This window comes from Cavia porcellus, unplaced genomic scaffold (assembly GCF_034190915.1).
Source record: "Cavia porcellus strain 051 isolate PalLab524CR breed Dunkin Hartley unplaced genomic scaffold, mCavPor4.1 scaffold_19, whole genome shotgun sequence".
In the NCBI taxonomy this organism is placed as follows: domain Eukaryota; kingdom Metazoa; phylum Chordata; class Mammalia; order Rodentia; family Caviidae; genus Cavia; species Cavia porcellus.
In genome coordinates, this window is record NW_026947502.1 from 59,676,697 (window position 1) to 59,695,884 (window position 19,188).

At 33.6% G+C, this 19,188-nt stretch overlaps 1 protein-coding gene across 2 annotated transcripts in view; it reads left to right on the top strand.

Annotated features, from left to right (window-relative positions):
- The window catches only part of Tmem65 (transmembrane protein 65), a 46,988-nt gene extending 28,218 nt beyond the window's left edge, over positions 1–18,770 (top strand). For both annotated transcript variants that reach the window (XM_063231131.1, XM_063231132.1), the window contains 6 exons: positions 361–405; positions 2,970–3,037; positions 7,649–7,703; positions 8,544–8,586; positions 10,557–10,662; positions 15,990–18,770. In XM_063231131.1, coding sequence (XP_063087201.1) covers positions 361–405; positions 2,970–3,037; positions 7,649–7,703; positions 8,544–8,586; positions 10,557–10,662; positions 15,990–16,091 — 419 coding nt within the window. In that variant the 3' untranslated portion in view covers positions 16,092–18,770. The remainder of the gene's footprint in view (positions 1–360; positions 406–2,969; positions 3,038–7,648; positions 7,704–8,543; positions 8,587–10,556; positions 10,663–15,989) is intronic.
- Positions 18,771–19,188: the final 418 nt, after the last annotated feature.

Below are 19,188 nucleotides of genomic sequence, written 5' to 3' on the forward strand. Positions count from 1 at the left end.
GACATTCTTTAGAGTTACTGTTTTATTAAAAAACAGTAGTTGTATTTCTGAAGTGTTTTTCTATTGTAACGTAAACAGTTTCATATTAGGGCAAACACCTAAAAGAAAACAAAAGACAAGGGTCTAGGGCCCTTCATAGGGTTGTGACTAAAGCTCAGCTTTGTTTGTTCGTCTTGTCATCTAATCCATACTGATTAATATGCTTGTAAATGAATAATTTTGGCCCATTAACCTAAATACAATTTATGAATAAACTCTGATTTCTTCCATTTCTATGTCTGTTGATACTTTTTTAATTGTAATAAAAAGATCATGCTACTGTAACTAATTCTTGCCCCACGCTCTTTTTTTCCCCTTTAGAAAAGTTGGAAGCTCAACCACCCACCCCAGGACAGCTGAGATATGGTAATGATTGTATAATTGTTCAATATTTGTGCATCCGTATTTTAGATTTGAAATAACTATCATTTGCTGATAGCATGGAAGTAAACCAGATCTTTCCAGATAAGAGTGGATTACCCCATTTATTATGCAGAAGTACTTTATAAACTTAGTTTAAGACATCACAATATTATGGAATATCTGCTGTTCTTCAAAAGAATCTAATATAGTTAAAATATCTTTACCACCTAAAATGAAAGAGAATTAAACATATTGTAGAAGTATTCTTAATTCCCAGGGAAAATTTCAGTGTATATTTGCTTCCCAGAAAAAAGGATGTGTTTGAATGAAAGTCACATAACTGCATAATTGGAGTTTTTAGGCTTCTAGTTGGGTAGAACTGTTTTCTGACATAGAAATGCTTCCTGTTAACTGTTACATACAGTGGGAAAAAAATAAAGTTCGCTTAAAACCACCAAGAAAAAAAAGCCTTTTATAATGCTACTAGTGTTCTTTCTTTTTGGTAGGAATAAATATTGCAAGTCTAACTTATGTAAAAGAGTTTAGGATCTTAGTATAAAGATAATGGAAGAAGAGAATTATGTAGTGAATTTGAGTAGGTTGTAAATTAAAGCTAAATATTAAATGTGATTTACTAGTAACTGTTAAATTACAGAATAGTGTTTTCCAAAGGAAATTGAAGAAATTAAAAATTAGATCATTATACAGCAAATTCATATAATTGGAGAAAAACTAATAGCTGATTCTTTTTTCTCTCACAGTAGAATATAATTTATATTAGAACTTAGTAATGTTCCTCAAATACTAAAACAGTTTGAGTTCTCTTCCCAAGTAATCTTTTCTAATTCTTCTTAGATTAATAAAATCTATTTTGATAGTACCATATAATGCTTTATCATTTTCATGTAGGCCATATTGAATTTCACCATTTAGTTGGATATGTCATTTATACCTAAAATCCTTTAAGGACTTGGGATCAGCTTTGTATTTTAGGTTCTCAGGATAGCACCCAACACACACACACACACACACACACACACACACACACAATTTTTTTCTCTTTTTAAGAAATCACATTTTTCCCTTTGGGTTAAAAATTTTTGTCTACAATACTCATTTGGGTATAAACATAAAAATATATCTGTAGTTCAAAGTGGCTGTTGTAACAACATGCTTTAGTTTTACTGACCAACTTTTTACCAGAATAGTAGTATTTAGTACAATCTAACTTTATCGTCTTTAACACCTAAATTCTAAGGTATTTGTAACTGGCCAATTTTAGAGATGCTATTAACTCGAACAGGCTAAGCATTCCCAACTGGTTTCATCAGTATTTTGCCATTTTTATGTTTCTTTTCTTTTCTTTTTTTTTTTTTTTTTTTGTCTTTTTCATTTTTATCGGTACCGGGAATCGAGCTCACGACCGCCTGCTTGCAAGGCAGGTGCTTATGCTGCTGAGCTAAATCCCCAGCCCATTTTTATGTTTCAAAGACCACTGGAAAGATGATTTTCGGATATACTTAAGCAGCGTCCTCTACAGTGTCTTATTTTTTTAGTGTACTTTTAAACATGTTATTATACACTTCTGACCTGTTTATGTTTTTGGAAATTGAGATTGTGTATATGTTTTGGAAGCCACTTACTGTAACATTGTGAATGTCTTATCAGGTAAGTACCTAGGCAGGCTAAAAGTAAAATAATTTTAAGGCTAAAGCCTTTGAATCTTATTAATATGCTATTTGATTTTTATCATGCTAATAGGTTTTTAATAACCTTCATAAATATTTTGTTCTTGATCTTGGATATTTTTAATTAAGACCTATTATATATCTATTACTATCTCATGTAATATTATATAACTATAATCCTATTATGTTTTATTTCCCATTGGGCTTAGTTTTTGATAGAGGTTGTGGGTAGAGGTTTTGTTTGCTTGCTCGTTTTACTGCTTATCAGCTTTCAATGATTAGTATAGAAGTCATTATAAGATCAACCTTTCATAACTTTTGGGTAATAGCTTAATTATCCTTTCTGTGGGCTTAACTCTATTAAAAGAAAAAAAACTCCAAAGTCACCTAATACATGTATCCAGTTGGCTTAAGGGACTTTTTTTTTTTTTTTTTTTGATATAGTGTAATACTCAGCAGTTGTGATGTTTATTGAAAAAAAAGTTCTCAGAGGACAGGGATATAGCTCAGTGGCATGGTGCCTGCCTGGCAAGCACGAGGTCCTGAGTTTGAGTCCCAGTTCCTAAATAAATAAATAAGTAAATGACAGGAGAAAAAGTCCTCAGTTAATTTGATATTGACTATGCTTGGCAATTTTATAGATTACATACAAAGGCCTAGCACAACTTTTTTTTTTTTTAAACTTATTGCACATTGTTTTGTTTCTCCAGCATAGCTTTTGTCAAGTAGTGAAACTTACAGCAGTATCAGGATCTGTTGAAAAGGAACTTCTAAAAATTATCAAGTCAGTGGGGGACGCTTTAATTATATGATCTGTTTTTGTCATTCTAAAGTTATGGAAATTTTAAAATATATTTTTCTCTTCTTGATGTTTTTCAGTATTCATCCACAATGCGATACCTTTCGTAGGGTTTGGCTTTTTGGATAATGCAATTATGATTGTTGCAGTAAGTTCTTTTTCTCACAACTTCTATTTTGAATTGATAAAGAAACTAATGTGATCTACATTTTCCTGATTTACCTATCATAGTTATAAAATTTTAATTAACATAACGAACAAACTATTTTTACTATATTTCATATTAACAAGACTAGCTCAGTTTGAAAGTATATATATTTATCATTAAGACTTGGCAGAGCATTTAGACAAAACATGCAGGGCTTGTATTATTCTGTTGTAGTTTGACAATTTTGTTAAACAGAATTTTTTCTGATGTTCTTTGTGTTTATAGTCATCTCACATGCACATTTTTTGATTAATTCCATATTGAATTTTCCCATTCAAAAATATTTTAGTAGGTTTCTGATAGTCTAGCCTCTCGTCTAGCTGTTTTAAATTTCAGTTTAGAACATTGAAAATATTGCTATTCTGCATTTTGTTGTATTGCAGAAAGTCCCCCTTTGCTGTGGTCATTTTAATGTAAGAGTGCTCCTTAAAAGTGTGGCTTCCTCTTAAGGGTGACTGTTTATCTTTCTTACCGGTAGTAATTCCTCTTACTGTTGAGTACTGATGTATGAGCTATATTTCTAACAGAGTAGATTGTGATTTAAATGCAAGTGTTTAAAACTTCCCAGTTCTTTACCCTCTTTTTTTCTTTCCAATTTCATCCAAATACAGTTGATTATATAGTTTAGTTTAGAAGGCAGTTACCTGCTTTCAGTACATATTTTTAGAGTCCTTTATGCAGTCATCCTTCTCAGATATTAGCAGTAAACTCATCAAAGCCTGTCTACCTGTACCCTAGTAGGACAAGGAGTATCTAGTTTATGAGTTCTCTATTAGAACTCATTTGAGAATGTCAAGGTTCTGAGTTAGAACTCTATTCTAACTCTGAGGGTCTGACACTGGCTCTTAACTTTCAAAAACATTCTATTATCTATTATTTATACGATAGCTAGACTATATTGTAGGAGCCTGCTCAAAAACAAAAATAAAAAATAAAGTTGGGCATGAGGGCACACATCTGTGATCACAGTACTTGGAAGATTGAGGCAGAAGGATTGCTCCTCGTTGAAACTTAAACTAGAGAGACCATGTCTCAGAAAAACCAACAAACAAAGCAATAAAAAACCAAAAACATGGACTGGGGAGTTAGCTTAGTGGCATAAGCAACTGCCTGGCAGGTATGAGGTTCCGAGTTCCTTGTTGGTACCAAAACCAAACCAAAAACACAGGATAATTTTAGAATTATTGAATATAAGGAAAATGCATGAGAAATACACGGTTTCTTTTGGTGTTTTGGAGTTCATGAGTATTGCAAACAGACATAGATTTAAAAAGTAACTTACATTGTATTATGTAGATGATAAAGCATAGCTAATGTTGGTCACTCAAGAAGCACTTGTTTCCTGTGTAGTCTAACACTATATGCAGGTTAATGAGGAGCAGATGTGCTGTTACTCACCTGGCGGAGACACCCGGAGGATCCACACAGCAGGGCTGTACCAGGAGCAGCTCTGCGTGTACACTTGAGTAGTCTGGCAGAACCAGATTTTTAAAGGTTGACACACGTTAAATGAGTGCCCATAAAATGTAATTCTAAAATGGTAGTTTTTGGACTAATTATGGCATTTTTGTAATACACATATAAGAATAAAGTTTGTCAATTTGTACATCTGTGAATGTAGAGACTTAATCAGTACAGCAGTGCCTCCATTCATAGAGGTAATTTGTTCTGTGGTTTTGGAAAAGATGGCCACATTTGTGTGTGAGGGAAAGATGCCCACGGTCGTGTTTGTCACTCATAGCAGGGTTTGCAAACAAACACAATTTTGCCAAACACTTCTAGTCATGCACCAGATTATTTGCAAACAAAAGCATTCCTGAACCAAGGTCCCACTACATTGAGGGCCACATTTCCTTTTTTGAAGCTACTAAATTTGAATTAAGTAGATTAGTTAATGTAATCCAATCTAATTGAAATGGAAGCTCCATTATGATGAATTCATAAACTATATGTAAGGCTGTGTGTGTTCATAAATAGGCTGTCTGATTCGGAGTATCTTCGTGGCAGACATTTCTTTACTCTCACATGATTTCACTAGATTCTCTTTACTGACCCATACTAACACCTTAGTGGCCCTTCCGTTTCTCACGTCAGGATGGTAGAGCTTACATAATCTGATGCTGGAACATTATCTTTGCTATAGGGAATTGTGGAGAATTTGCATAATGAGAAAAGTACAAATATGTTGATGAGAGTTATTACAAGAGGGAAACTGGTAGTTTTTTAAACTTTGATTAAGACCTTTGCAGTATACTCTTATTTAAAGTAAAGATCTAAAGTCACAGCTGTCTTTGTTTGAATATAGCTACCAAAACATACCAAATAAAAGACTCATATTGAGAGCGAAGTTATTTTAGTCTTGCTGCTCAGGCCTGTGCTTCATGTTAGTATAACTGAGAGTAGACTATTTCTCCAGCCTGAGAGGATTGACTCCAGTAATAGCAACTTGTTACTCTGTTTATATTGAGCTACAGTTTCAGGGGTTTATCACTAGGGTTTACTGAAATAAATACTTCCAACCCTGACATCAGCTCCTGATAGGAGTGATAGGTACGGCAAATGTACTGTCCAGTGATGATTACAGATTAGTTCACAGTGACTTTTTCAGTGAGGAATTATAATGGAATGCTGAGACTAAATAGGCAAGTGATGTAACTGTAGAATTTATAAGAAATGAAATAAGTGATCTTCATTATCTGAAGAATCTTTTTTATCTTATTTGTTTTAAACACTGATTACCTCCTTATCTTGTAGAACAGCTACGAATTTGTGAGGTGTTACTTGATTCTTCTGTCTTCTTTTGCCATTGCTACCTACTAAAGGTACTTTCATGGCTGCTACCCTAGGTATAGTTATAAGGACAAAGTCCTGCTTGTAATGAATTAGACCTTTACTGTTTGCTGCTATTAATTGAACCTTAGGTTTCATAGTTTATTGTATTTTTATATTATTGAATTGCTTTCTGTAACTTGTGTTGTAGTGGATTTGGGGGTTACTTTTCTTAAAATTTAATTGGGATGGAATTTTAAAGAATTCTGGAATAGATTAAAAAGATTCATTATATTAAGGTGATAAACCAGGTATACTTTTAAGGTAACTAGTATTAGATTTATAGTTTCTACTTTACCTGTTAATACATAATTTTATGGAAATGTGGGATGGAGTAAAGAAGGGGGTCTGTTGCTTTTAAAACATCTTTGAACTGGAAGGCTTTTCATGTTCTTAGGGGGACCTTCAAGCTGAAATTTAGCCAAATGATTAAGCACATACTTTTTAAATACAGATTTTGCAAAGAAATTCTTCTTGGTCATTGCCAGTGATTCACTGCATCAGAGTTGGCATGTATCTTTGCGGTATATTGTAGCTGTGAAGAATCTTTCTTTTATAGGGTTCTCTAGATTTTTTTTTCTTCATTTATAGATAAAGATATACATCTTCATTCTTTTTCACTGTGCGGTTTTTTCCTTTTCTTTCTCTTTTGTTTTCAGAATCTCTTTCTTTGGGTGCCTTCAGAAAACTTGTAACTTTAAGTGCCTGAGTAATTCATGCATTAGATTATTTCATTGATATTCAGCTATAACTATCTTAAAGGGTGGAACCAAAAATCCTATAGACAAGAAAATTAAGGGAACTCCCCTTCTTTTCAGTTTGCAAATCACTGATAAGTAATGCAATATACCTGTGTAATGGAACATTGTTTTTTTCCCCTGCCACATCATGGAAATTCAAACGTTAACTTTCAGATGTCAGTATTGAAGAGATCTCTTGAAAATTAAGTACAGCCTTGGTGCAAGATTACAATTGAATTAGCACAATACTATAGATCCTGGGACTTCTTTCTCATTAGTTATAGTAGACTATGAAGGTAATTTAATCTTCTTCACTCCACTTCTTCTTTTCAGAGGAACAATGACATCATTGTAGAACATCTTAAACTTTGAGTAAATAAATTCAATGGAAATACAATGGGACCTCCTTTTTACTATAGGCTTGTTACACTAAATGCTGTTATTACTTAGGAATGAATTATATGGTTTCATCATTTAATGGTTAAAAATTTAAATGTCATGAGGATTGTTTTCACAAACCCTGGTTTTTCTAAAAACTAGTTTTAATCTTTGATAGAGTAAATAACAATAGTATAGGTGTATCATCCAGAATTTAAGATGATGTAAGTTGATCTTGTATTCAGAAAACATTAACTCATCTTTCTCTGTGATGGAAAAAAACAGAACAGAACTGGGGATTTAGTGATGAATTTTATTTCTGTGTGTACTGCAATTTTTTATAAAGCCTTAATTTTTATGAAGCCTTAATTTCAATGAATAAAATGTTATTGATGTTATTTCTGCATGAATATGTAGTCTTAATGATTGAGTGAATTACTTCACTATATGTGCATTTATCTGCATATTTTATGGCTATAATTTTGCCATTTTGCATTTGTCTGTGCTGACATTGATATAACTGTTTATGTTTTTGGTAACTTTTTGTTATTTTTATTATCACTTCAGCTTTAATTTTTAAGATTTTTTTGTAATCATTTTTCAGGGAACCCAGATTGAGTTGTCTATTGGAATTATTTTGGGAATTTCAACAATGGCAGGTATTTAATTATAGCAATTGTTACTCCATTGTCTCCATGTTTATAAAGCATCTTAGTGGGTTATAGTTAGAAGAGGATCATTTATTGGAATTAATTTACTTATTGAGATTATCTCCTTAGTCATAATCTTCTTAGTTTTGTATATGTATGATTCTTAGTTTTGTATATGTAGCATTTTTTTATTTTCTAAGAAATTATACGTAATTCATGTTAGTTAATGGGTAAAAATACTGTATTATATCTATGTTAAGAGAAGTTTTTGCAGTAATTCAGTCATACCTCCAACCTCTTTTACCCTTTGTCTCTATTAAATTATTTTCTAGTGGGATGGAAAAATTCTAAAATGCAATATAAGATTGAAATTCTGTCTCATCACTTTATTCTTCATAATCGTGAGATTTTGAAATGGTTGTGTGCTGTTGTAACAAACTATGAGATCAAAGTGAGTTAGTACAAGAAGCATTTCTTTTCCTTGACTCTTTGGAGTTGTCTATATGGTATTCTTTAATGGCCAACTATTCGAATTCCCTGAAATAAATACCATATAACATATATGAGTAAAGTATTGTATAAATGTTTCAGTATTGAAACCAACATGGAAAATGGTTGATATAACAGGAAAACAAAAATAAGAACAAAAAACCTACTACTTCATGGAGGTAGAAAACTGTGATTTCAGGTTTGTGTCATTTTGAACCTCTTGAGATTCAGAGTTATCCAGTGAGTTGCTGGAATCAGGTAAATGTAAAGATGCTTCTAGACCAGTAAATTACATAGTGATATATTATGATTTTTTTGACTATTCTGTAACAATTTACTTGTCCGTTTTTAAATTTTTAGCTGCTGCTTTGGGAAATCTTGTGTCAGATTTAGCTGGACTTGGGTAGGTTTATTCATTTATTCTTTTATACACTTGGGTAGTTATATATTTTTTGTTTCTCAGATTTCCTTTAGTTGAGAAGCATAAAAATGACAACTTACTTTGTGCTAAATTTTGGAATTTAATAGCATGAGCTAATTAAGTGCTGAATATTTGGTTAGTGGGCTTCAAATATAGATACCTTAGTTATACCCCAGTCATACAGAATTAGTGTTTCTGGGCATGGGATTTTCTCACTATGTACAAAAATTTATTCTAAAATTACCATAACATAAACCAGATGGAATTACAAGTACTGAAGATGTAAATTCACATACATTTCTATGGGTAAATGAGTATTAAAAGCAAGAACCTCTATCATTATTCCATGCTGTCCCTTTCCCACAAAGCCCAGAGATAGGAGGTACTGAGAATAAATTTGAGAATGTTGACTGGATATGTTTACTGGAGAGTGAAACTTTGAAAAGAAATGATGGCCCAGAGCACACTCATGTACACACACATGCACATACACACAAATATATAGCCATATATATTTACATATATCTATTTTTTATAACACTAATGTTGTTAAAGATTAAACCTAAGCACTTGTCCATGCTGACCATGTACTTGACCTCTAAGCTCCTGACACATGTATTTGGTCATTTTCTCTCTTTATTCCGTGTGTCAGAAATGTTGAAACAGCTTGAGGTTAACCTGTTATAAAAGCTTTGTTTCTTTCAAGCGGAGATGGCCTGGCCTGCTTTATGTGCTTGGGAAAGCCTGAGAAATTGGCATTAGTAATTATGATAAATATCTCTCTTTTGCTTTGCTTTGCCTTTGTATCTTCCTTTTTTGGCTAATTTTAGTGATGTGACTTGGATTTGGTCTCAGTGAAAGTCAAATTGGCCCTATAATCTAGGAAAAGGCAGCTTTCTATGTGACTTAATCCTCAGTATTATATGTATGCACTTCAGTGGTGGCGAATGTGTGTGGCAGGCTGTTTGTATCACTGGAAGCTATAAAAGGTTCACTGTCACCATCCTAGCGTTTGGGGCAAAAGCTACTGTTCAAAGCAGTTTGCTTGTTTTAGTATCATGGTTAGAATTGAATTCTTGATATGTCTACAGGGATATCCCTTTTCATTATTTCCATTTTCTACTTTCCAAATTTAATCATGATAATATAGTGACTATATAGCTTTGTGATGTATTTAATAAAATTAAATCTAATAGATTTTAAAATGATTTAGCTTGAGACTGTACCACAGAGCAATGATTTTGACTAAAGATGAATTTATTAGGAGTCTTTATATTTAAAAAGTATTTCTCCTGTACCATATTTTTGCTCTCACGAATAATAAATCCTACAGTGTTAGATTTTTAGATGCACAGTTTTTACAAACTTCACTGATACCAGGATCCATTCATACAGTTAAATGACAAACTTTTTCTTTCTTAAGTTCGTAAAGTAAGGTTATATATAATAGTGGAGGCAACTTAGAATTGATAAAATACTTGACGTTGGCCTGAGAATTGTAGGCTATCATTCTTTGTATTCCAATCTGATAGATTTTAAAAGCTTTTGCCTTCTGATAGTAGTTATTAATTTATATTATGTTTAAGTAATTTGGTTTGAGTTTGGAATAAGAACAGATATTATAATTTGTAATTATAATATAATAATTATAATAATATAATTATAATATATTTGTAAAAAAGTTTTTGTATACCTTGATTTTTTGAAGATAATGATAGATTAACTTAGAGCAATTGCTGACCTGTATTAAATATATTTGTATGAAAACATTTTAAAAGCAATATATACAATAAAAATAAATGTTATCAGAAATGTTTGTGCCATTTCTAGAGTATCAAGCACAAGACATAAAATTATCCTGGTTCTTTTTGTAGTGATTACTTTTTGCTATCTGAGGATTCTCCTATATTTCTTTAAAAACCTATTGTTTGTTCTCTTGTTTTTTTTTAAAGACTTGCGGGCTATGTCGAAGCTTTGGCTTCCAGGTTAGGCTTGTCAATTCCTGATCTGACACCAAAGCAAGTTGACATGTGGCAAACGCGTGTTAGTACACATTTGGTAAGTACTTTATGTGGTTAATGATAATGAATTTGGTAGGCAGAGTTTGTGGCCCTCTCAGAGACTAATTTTTTTGGTGAGGGAAGTTGAACCCAGGCCGTGTGTGCTAGGGAAGCACTCTGCCTCTGAGCTGTATCTCCAGGGCTTTGAGACTAACATTGATGCAAGAGGAGTTGTTAAATTTATGAAAGTCTTGGTTTTCAATAAAACAATAATTTGTTTAACAGCAAATTATCACTTGGCATGACATGTGCTATAATAGAATTATGTACAAGATCAATCAATAGCATTAGGGTTAATGGGTTAAAGTTAGTGGGACCTAAATTAGAGCTGATGAGTATCAATCATCAGTCAACAAATGTTTACTGCTGTGTGTAAAGTACAGTTCTAGGAGTTCTAAATATGTGTGTTACCAAAGGACGTTTTTTCCCCCTGGTGAATCTTTACATTTAGCAGGTAAAGAGAAGACAATAAAAGGATCTGATGTAATATTTAGTATTTTAGAAACTGATAATTATTATGTGGAGAAAAAAGACTGAGCAGAGTAAAAGAGGTTGGAGTACTAAGATGAGGCCAATTGTATTAAGCAGAAAAGTTGCTGTAGGCCTCACTGCTAAGGCAGATGAGAATTACTGTGGGAGAAGGAAGGTGAGGTTGGAGGGGAGTGGTTTTTCACGTAAGGTACTGTACCAGCAGGATTGACTGCTGTAGGAATTTGCTAGAAATGTAAATTGTCAGTGTCCATCTTAGGTCCAGCTATTGCTACATAAAAAGTTAGTGGCACATACCAGCACATGTCACACCTCTCATTTCTGTGGGTCAGGAGACCAGGCACAGCTTATCCAGGTTCTCTGAGTGGCTGTAGTCACGTGTGGGCTGGACGTGGCTTTTGTTTTGAGCTTCAATTGGGGATGGATCCACCTCCAAGCCAAGACAGGTTGTTCACAAAGTTGCAAGGAGTGGCCAAAATATACCATGAATGTCTAAATAAAATTTTATGGCAGTAAAAGACATCTTGCCATTAATCCTCCTCAAAAAAGTTCTGGTTTCAACACACTTTTCCTGTGGTCTTTGCCACTTTCTGAAGCAGTTCTGGAAGTCCTTCTTCATGAGTGTCTTGACATGTATGATCAAAAATGTGGGGAATGCTGCTGGAGAGTGCCATCCAATGAGGATATGGCATGTTTAACCATTACGGTACATCCTTACCGACCTTATCCCCAGAGCTAGCACTGGGCAACTTCTGGCTCTCCCCCAAAATCAAAGTGACCATGGAAGGTAAATGTTTTGAGTCAGTTCAGAACATAGAGAAAGTGACAACAGTACAACTAGACATTCAAGAAAGAGGACTTTCAGGAGTGATTCAGCAAGTGGCAAGACGGATGGGGTAAGTGTATTTAAGAGAGGGAGAGTATTTTTAGTGAAATCAATGACGTGTCTTTTTTTTTTGTCTTTTTGAGACAGGGTCTTGCAATGCAGTTCAGGCTGGCCTTGGGCTCACTTTGTAGCCAACTGATCTTGTACTTGCAATGATCCGCTTGCCTCAGTCTCCCGAGTACTGGGATTATAGGAGTTCACCACCATGCCTGATGACAACGTGTCTTTTACTATAATAAATTAAGAAAAATTAAACATTTACTGTATTTTTCTTTTTAAAAAAATAATTAGTTGATGCTTTTATTTTCATTCATTGTCTTTTTCAATCACACCTTGCTATTTCTTGTGGCTGTAAAGGTTCAGACCTCTGGCCAGAAGGTGCTATATGCATTGACTGGAAGCTATCGTTATCTCCTAGAGACTTCCCCTCACTGTCTAAAACTTACAGAGCCAGTAAGGGAGACAAAATAAGTATGCAGGCAAGACAGAGCCTTTAACCTAATGCAATACAATCACAGAAGCAGCATGTCATACCATCTGTTCTGTTGGTTAGATGCGTGTTAAAGTGTCTCGCCTGTGTTCTATGGGAGGAGTTTATGAAGAGCCATGAATACCAGAAGCAGCAGGTCGTGGCCACTTTAAAGTCTGTCTGCTACAATTTTATAGAGTCAGAGACTATATAGCTAAGATCTGGGAGCTTGTGTTTAAAAAGCCCTCAATGTAATTCGGTTGCAATCAAATCTCCTACTATTGAGAAAACGTGCCAAATGAAACCACCTGCAAGCTCATGGTCGTTGGAGATTTGCAAGGAAAAAGTTGAAAGAAGCAACAAGTGGCAATCAGTTTCTCTTACTATAAAGTAAGGTTTCTAAGAAGATTTACTATTTATGGTTGGCTCTCAGTATCTGTTGGTTCTGGACCTGTAAATTCAGACTATTACAGATGGAAAAAAATTGTGCCATTATTGAACATGTACAGGCTTTTCCCTTGTTGTTATTCCTGAAGCAATACAGTGTAACAACTAAATAACACTTAGGTTGTATTAAAAACTGTAAGTAACTGAGAGATGGCTTAAAGTGTACAGAAGGAGGAATATAGGTTAAATGCATATACTGTTCTCTTCCTGTAGCTTTTACATCCTTAGCAGTTCCTAGATCTCAGTGATACCGTGAGACCTACTATAAGTTGCTCTTTGGGATCATTTCTTGTGATTCCCATGGACTACTGGGAGAGGAAAATCAAATGGGAGTGGATTTAAATGTTAATGGGAAGTGAGGAAAAAGATAATATGTAAAGTTCATGTATTTAAGTTAAACAATTTGTTTTAGTGAGGGTGTTAAAATGAAACTTTTGGAAGTACTGTAAACAGAATTGGTACTTGAAAAATGTCCATCTAAAGTATAGAAATATATATGTAGGCTAAGATTGAATTAAACTTTTGTCACTTTATTTGAAGTAAGGACAGATATTTTGGAACAAATTTTATACTTTGTGTTATAGTGGTGAAGGTCACTGCTAAACTTGGGAAGTGTGTAGCTTTCACCTGAAACGTAGACAGTGTAGAAACCAAATGAAGACCACTTGCTTGTTACAAGTTTACTTTATAAAGGATCATAAGTCTTAAGAAAGGACGGTGTGAAGCAAACAGCAGGTTAATTTGAAGCTTTTAAGTTGTATTTGTCCCAGTGCACAAATGTGTAGGTAAATATAAGTAATGCGAGTATCAGGTATCAGCCAGACTTACTAGGGGAAACTAGCCAGACTACTAGTCTTACTACTACTAGTCTTACTAGCCAGACTGTAGGAATCTGTCTTAAAGTTTTTATGTTACAGTTGGGATCAGGAAAAGTTTGTTTTCCTGGAAGTCTCGTCTCACGTAAATCATAATTCTGTTTTCTTTCTATAAGGAGATTTGTTTACCATATTTTATGACATAAGTACCTAGTTTACTAAACTAGGGTGTCTGTATTTATTGTAGGCCTTGATTAAGTCCCTACCAACATACTGAAGCAGAGATTCTGCTCCTCAGTTGTTGACTCTGCTTGTTTAGGTTAGGATTAAATCTGCTCTGTAACACAGCGTTTTGATTACACACAGTCTAACATATTTGAGGTTAGTGATCAGCTATTTATTCATGACATAGCTACCTCTGAAAATTACCCATAATAGAAGATATGAAAATACACATGCCGTTCCAGTTAACATAGGTTGTATTTGAAAACCTCATTTGAAACTTGGATTTTTGAACTTGGGAAACATTTTCTGATAAAACTCTTGGACAGACTAAAGTTCTCAGATTAGTTGCAATATAGGGCTTATAGTATTGTAAATCCTATTAATATATAAATAACTTTTTACAATGGAAATACAATGTTTTAGGATCTGAGTCAGGGAGCCAAAAGAAGATAATTACTTCTTTCCTCCCTTTCTGACCTTGTGAATTTATATCTCTTTGAGATAGCTGGGTTAGGAGTCCTTGACTATCATTCGTAAAGTGAGGGAAAGGAAAGCCTAAGCAGTATGGACAGTAGTAAGAATATTCCAATAGAGTGGACGGAAGTGGAAATGGAGTCTGTCATTTCAGGAAAGTCAGGAGGCTACAGTAGAATATAGTCCCTATGAGTATATAAGTAGACAAAAACATTAAGTGAAAATAAGAATCTAGGATTAACTTTAGCAGCCTCTGGAATGAAGAAAATTTCTGCTTGTTAAACTCTGGAGAGTTGGTACCTTTCAACATTTTGACATAATGAAAATGACGAATTTCACTATTTATGCTACTGCTCTCACCGTCACCACCAACAAATACCTTGAGATAAGATAATGAAAAAGTATTGTGCAGGCTGCTATCAGAACATCAGTGTCTCAGTGTTTCGTTAGAAAGACTGTAGGACCTGCTAACTAAATAGCAATTGCAGAATACGTTTTATTTAAGACCATAGATTATGTAGCTGTTGGAGCGTCTGCGATACTGTCCGTGTGTCCTCCGTGTACCTAGACATGCTCTCCCAGGGACAGAGACTGCATCTATTCAGGCCGTCTCCCGATGCAGCCAGCACAGAGTGGACTCTCAGTTTGTGTGAGGAGATGAAAGTTAGCTGGAAGTGTTTAAACTTACGTTTATCATAGGGATGTAGATTTTAAACATCATTTACAGAAGTAAAGATTTAAGATTTTTCATGATACAGGCGAAATTGCAGAAAAATGCTATGTATTTATAATATGTTGAAATTGTCATGTGCATACACGCAGTTTTGTCAAGAGTGTGCAGCATGACAATAGCCTGTGAAGATGTATAAATGCTAGCATTAGATTTAAAATAAGTCACCGAAGAAATGCACACAGAAGCTTCATTGTTATGCACAGTGGTGAAGAGGTAGGAGTGGAGGCTTTTTACGGTAAAGAGAATTTTTAAGTAGATTATAGGATCACCAATTCGAAAGAAGTTAGAAGTCTATATTGTTTAAATAGCAGCATGGAAAAGAGTTTATTATAACATGTTGCTGTAGCAAGTGAAGTGAGGCTGGAAAAACAAAGCTGACTGAATTTATATATAATTAGGTGTCCATGGGAATGAATATTGAAAAGGAATATATACAAGAGATATCAAATCCAGGTACATTGAGAGTAGTTGCTGAGGGTGCCTTCCCTTCTTCTGACATTCAAACATGTACAATTTTTAAAAGGTGCTTTTTATTTAACATTCTTCGATGTTATTTTTATGACAATTAATGTTCCTTTTCACTGGGAGTTTAGCACAGCAGTCCTCCTGCCTCAGTGTCCCAGTGCTGGAATTATAGGAATGTGCCATCATGCCTGCCTATTTTTTATATTTGTTGCTATGATCATCAAATACAGTCAGCGCTGAATTATTGTGGATACTTAAGCTAAAACACCCTTTTCAGAGCTATATAGTAACTTTTTCAAAATTGTTCTTTTCTGTTCTTCAGGGCAAAGCTGTTGGAGTGACTATTGGCTGCATTCTAGGAATGTTCCCTTTGATATTCTTTGGAGGAGGTGAAGAAGATGAAAAACTGGAAGAGAAAAATTAGTCTGCTTAGAATACCTATAAAAAGATGTAAACTAACGTACCTCAGTTATTAGACACGCTGTCACGACATTTAAGTGTTAAGACAGAAACCTTGTATAGATATGGGATCAAATAATTCAGCATGTATTATGGAAAACACTAACTTATTGTGGCTTGGTCTTTGTAGGACATCTTTTTTTAAAAAAACTATTTAGTATTGTTTTGTGTAAACTATTGAAATGCTTTTTCATCAATGGCAGTCAGCATTTTCTCTTCTTCTGTTTCTTTATATATCAAAGTATTTAAGTTTCAGCCATTGTACTGTACTGACTTGGGTTTGCTTCTTTGTTACTTAGCCATGTGTACATGAATGAAAGTATTCGTTGTTGTTGTCATTTCCTGATAGATGCGATTCAACCTTAAGATTTTTTTCAAATTTCTTAAGGTTATTATCTGTTAGAGATTTTTTTACTCTTTTTGGCAGCATCAATTTTGTACTGTTTCACAGTAAACATTTACAATCATATAATTTCAGTAATTTTCTTAACTCACATCTATTCAAAATGAATGCAAATTTTAAGCATATATTGCTCATTTTAATTTTCTGGCCATAGTGTCTTAAGAACCAGAAGTTAATTAGAAAGAAATTATGTAGTCTCCATACAACCATACATGCTAACAAGTGTACTTACTTCTAGTTGATTTTTTTACCTTTAATTTCCCTAAACTGAATAATATGTGTGAGTTCGGACTGCTGAACAAAAGAAAATGGTTACTTTAAAATCTTTTAGAATAAGAATTATAAAATAGAAGGATCTAAGAAATTGGACATGGCCCTTGGAATTTAAGAGGCTAAGTTTTTTTTAATGAAGTAGAGTTGGAAATTGCCAAGGTTATAGGTAGTAAAGCTAAAGTAGTGTTTGGAAAGTGACTGAGATGCAGGTTGTATTGCCTGGGAAGGTTCCTCCCACCCTCAAAGTGTTATCTTCCATCTCATCTGAATAGAATGGATCTGAATACTCCATTATAGTTTCAATGTTTAGTGAACTTAATTTCTGGATAGTTTCTTTTAAAGTGAAAACTGTCGTGTATTTTGCTTTTTTAGTGTATAATGTAGTCAAAAGTTACATGAAGAGAAGTATTTTCTCCCATGTTCAATCTTTTTCTTCTTTTGTGCAAGTGCTTAAGGCATATGCTTGGTTGAAGTTGCTTGTTTCCAGTCTTGTATATCTAACCTCCATGTAATCATGTATGCCTCACAGACTTTAAACCTTTTAAGTTTTTTAGCATTTTATCCTGATGCTCCTGCTAGAAATTTACTTCTGTTCATAACAGAGTAAATACATCATGGAAAAGAGAAACAAACTATAAGTTACTGTTTTGGTTATTAAAACCATTTATGTCGCTAAGTAGATACCAGGGAAGACAAACTTATCGAATGACTATCTTTATAGGAGTATTATTTTGAAGTTTCATTTAAACGTAATTATTCTCAACTCTTGTTTTCAGGGAAGATTTTTTTTCACAAGAAAATGTATCATAAATTCTCTTCTCTGGACTTCAGAATGATTTAGTGATATCCATTAGTTATGAATTTTGAGGGAAAAGGAAAATGCACAAGATAAAATAAAATATATAAAATGCTTATTATGCAAAATAGTGTGACATGCTCATTTGATTAAATTAGGATTATATAACTTGAAATCTTAAAATTGTGTTTTATGTCTTCCATGTATCACATATGAACACCAAAAATATCTTTTAAATTTCAGATTTTCAGTCTATCAAATTATCAACTATCAATCCTATCAGGATTAAAGTGCTTAATTTTTTTGGTAAATGTGTAAATGCTTTTGCCCCTAACTTTCTGTTTTTACAATTTTTTTTACTGTGGTGCTTAACTTCTTATTAAGTCCCATATCCAGGAACTTGACCTGGAAGTTTAGACATAACTTTTGTTTTCTTTTTTTGTTCTTAAAAATAATCCAGTTGTACTATTAATGGGATTTATATTATTAACAGACTAGTTATCAGAATCTGTCAGTTTAATTGAAACTGCAGAATTATTTAAGTTGCCAAAATATGGAATGTAGAACCTTAAAACTGAAAGATATTTTATAGTCACAATAAAAAATTTGAATCATATAGAGAATTGATTTTCAAAAAATGAAGCCCTATGGTCATTAACTGGTGGAATACATTTTTCAAGATCTAATTCTGCTGTAATACGGTGCTTTGCACAAGTGATTTTTGAAAATCGGTTCCTTTTAAGCTAATGATATATAATTATTGTTTCGTGCTACTTACACCAAGAATCTTACTTCAGAATGAAACTGGAAGTCCTTGTTTCTCATATTAATTGTTTCTCTCTTATCAGCACTAAGACTATGGTAAATGAAACATGAATTGCTTACACTGTTCATTTGAAACTCGCGTTGTCCGTGGGCTATGATTTATTGACTTGTTGATGCATGTGAACTGGGTGCATTTTGTTGTCGCTGTATGTTAAATGGTGACCAATGTTTTTACAAAAGAATTGAATAACAACAACAAAAAAAGAATCGAACAAAAAAAGTCTTTTAAGAAATTTGGGATGTGGTTTTCATTTTAAAGTTTGATTTTTTTAAACTAGTCTCAGAGGGCCTTTGATATTCTGTTGCTAAAGGAAATTAGGTTTAATAAATGGAGATTTGTTACAAGATGGTAGCAGTGTCACTGAGACAGTGAATGCATCTGTTTACTGCTTTCCTGAAATCCACACTTGACACAGAACCTTACAGGCGTTGAGGGAAGAATGATTTCACCAAAAAACCCTCAAAAACACACACAAAAAGCAACAAAACAAAAGGCATAGAGAGGTGGTATTTACAGCAGAGATATCCAGTCCACTCATAATAATGTCTTATTTACTTTATTCTATTTCTCTGAAGTAAACTCTGAAGGAAAATGATTTTTTTTTAAAGAAACCAAATGTGCATCAGTTTTGAAGTTAACCTACCTAATTTTAGAATTAGGTTTTCTTGCCATTTTAAAACTGGATTAGCTGTGAGAGAACCTTTTCTCGTGGCCAGGTGGCTTCTTCATGGACTGTTGCAGGCTGTGCTGTAGTCAGTCCCTTG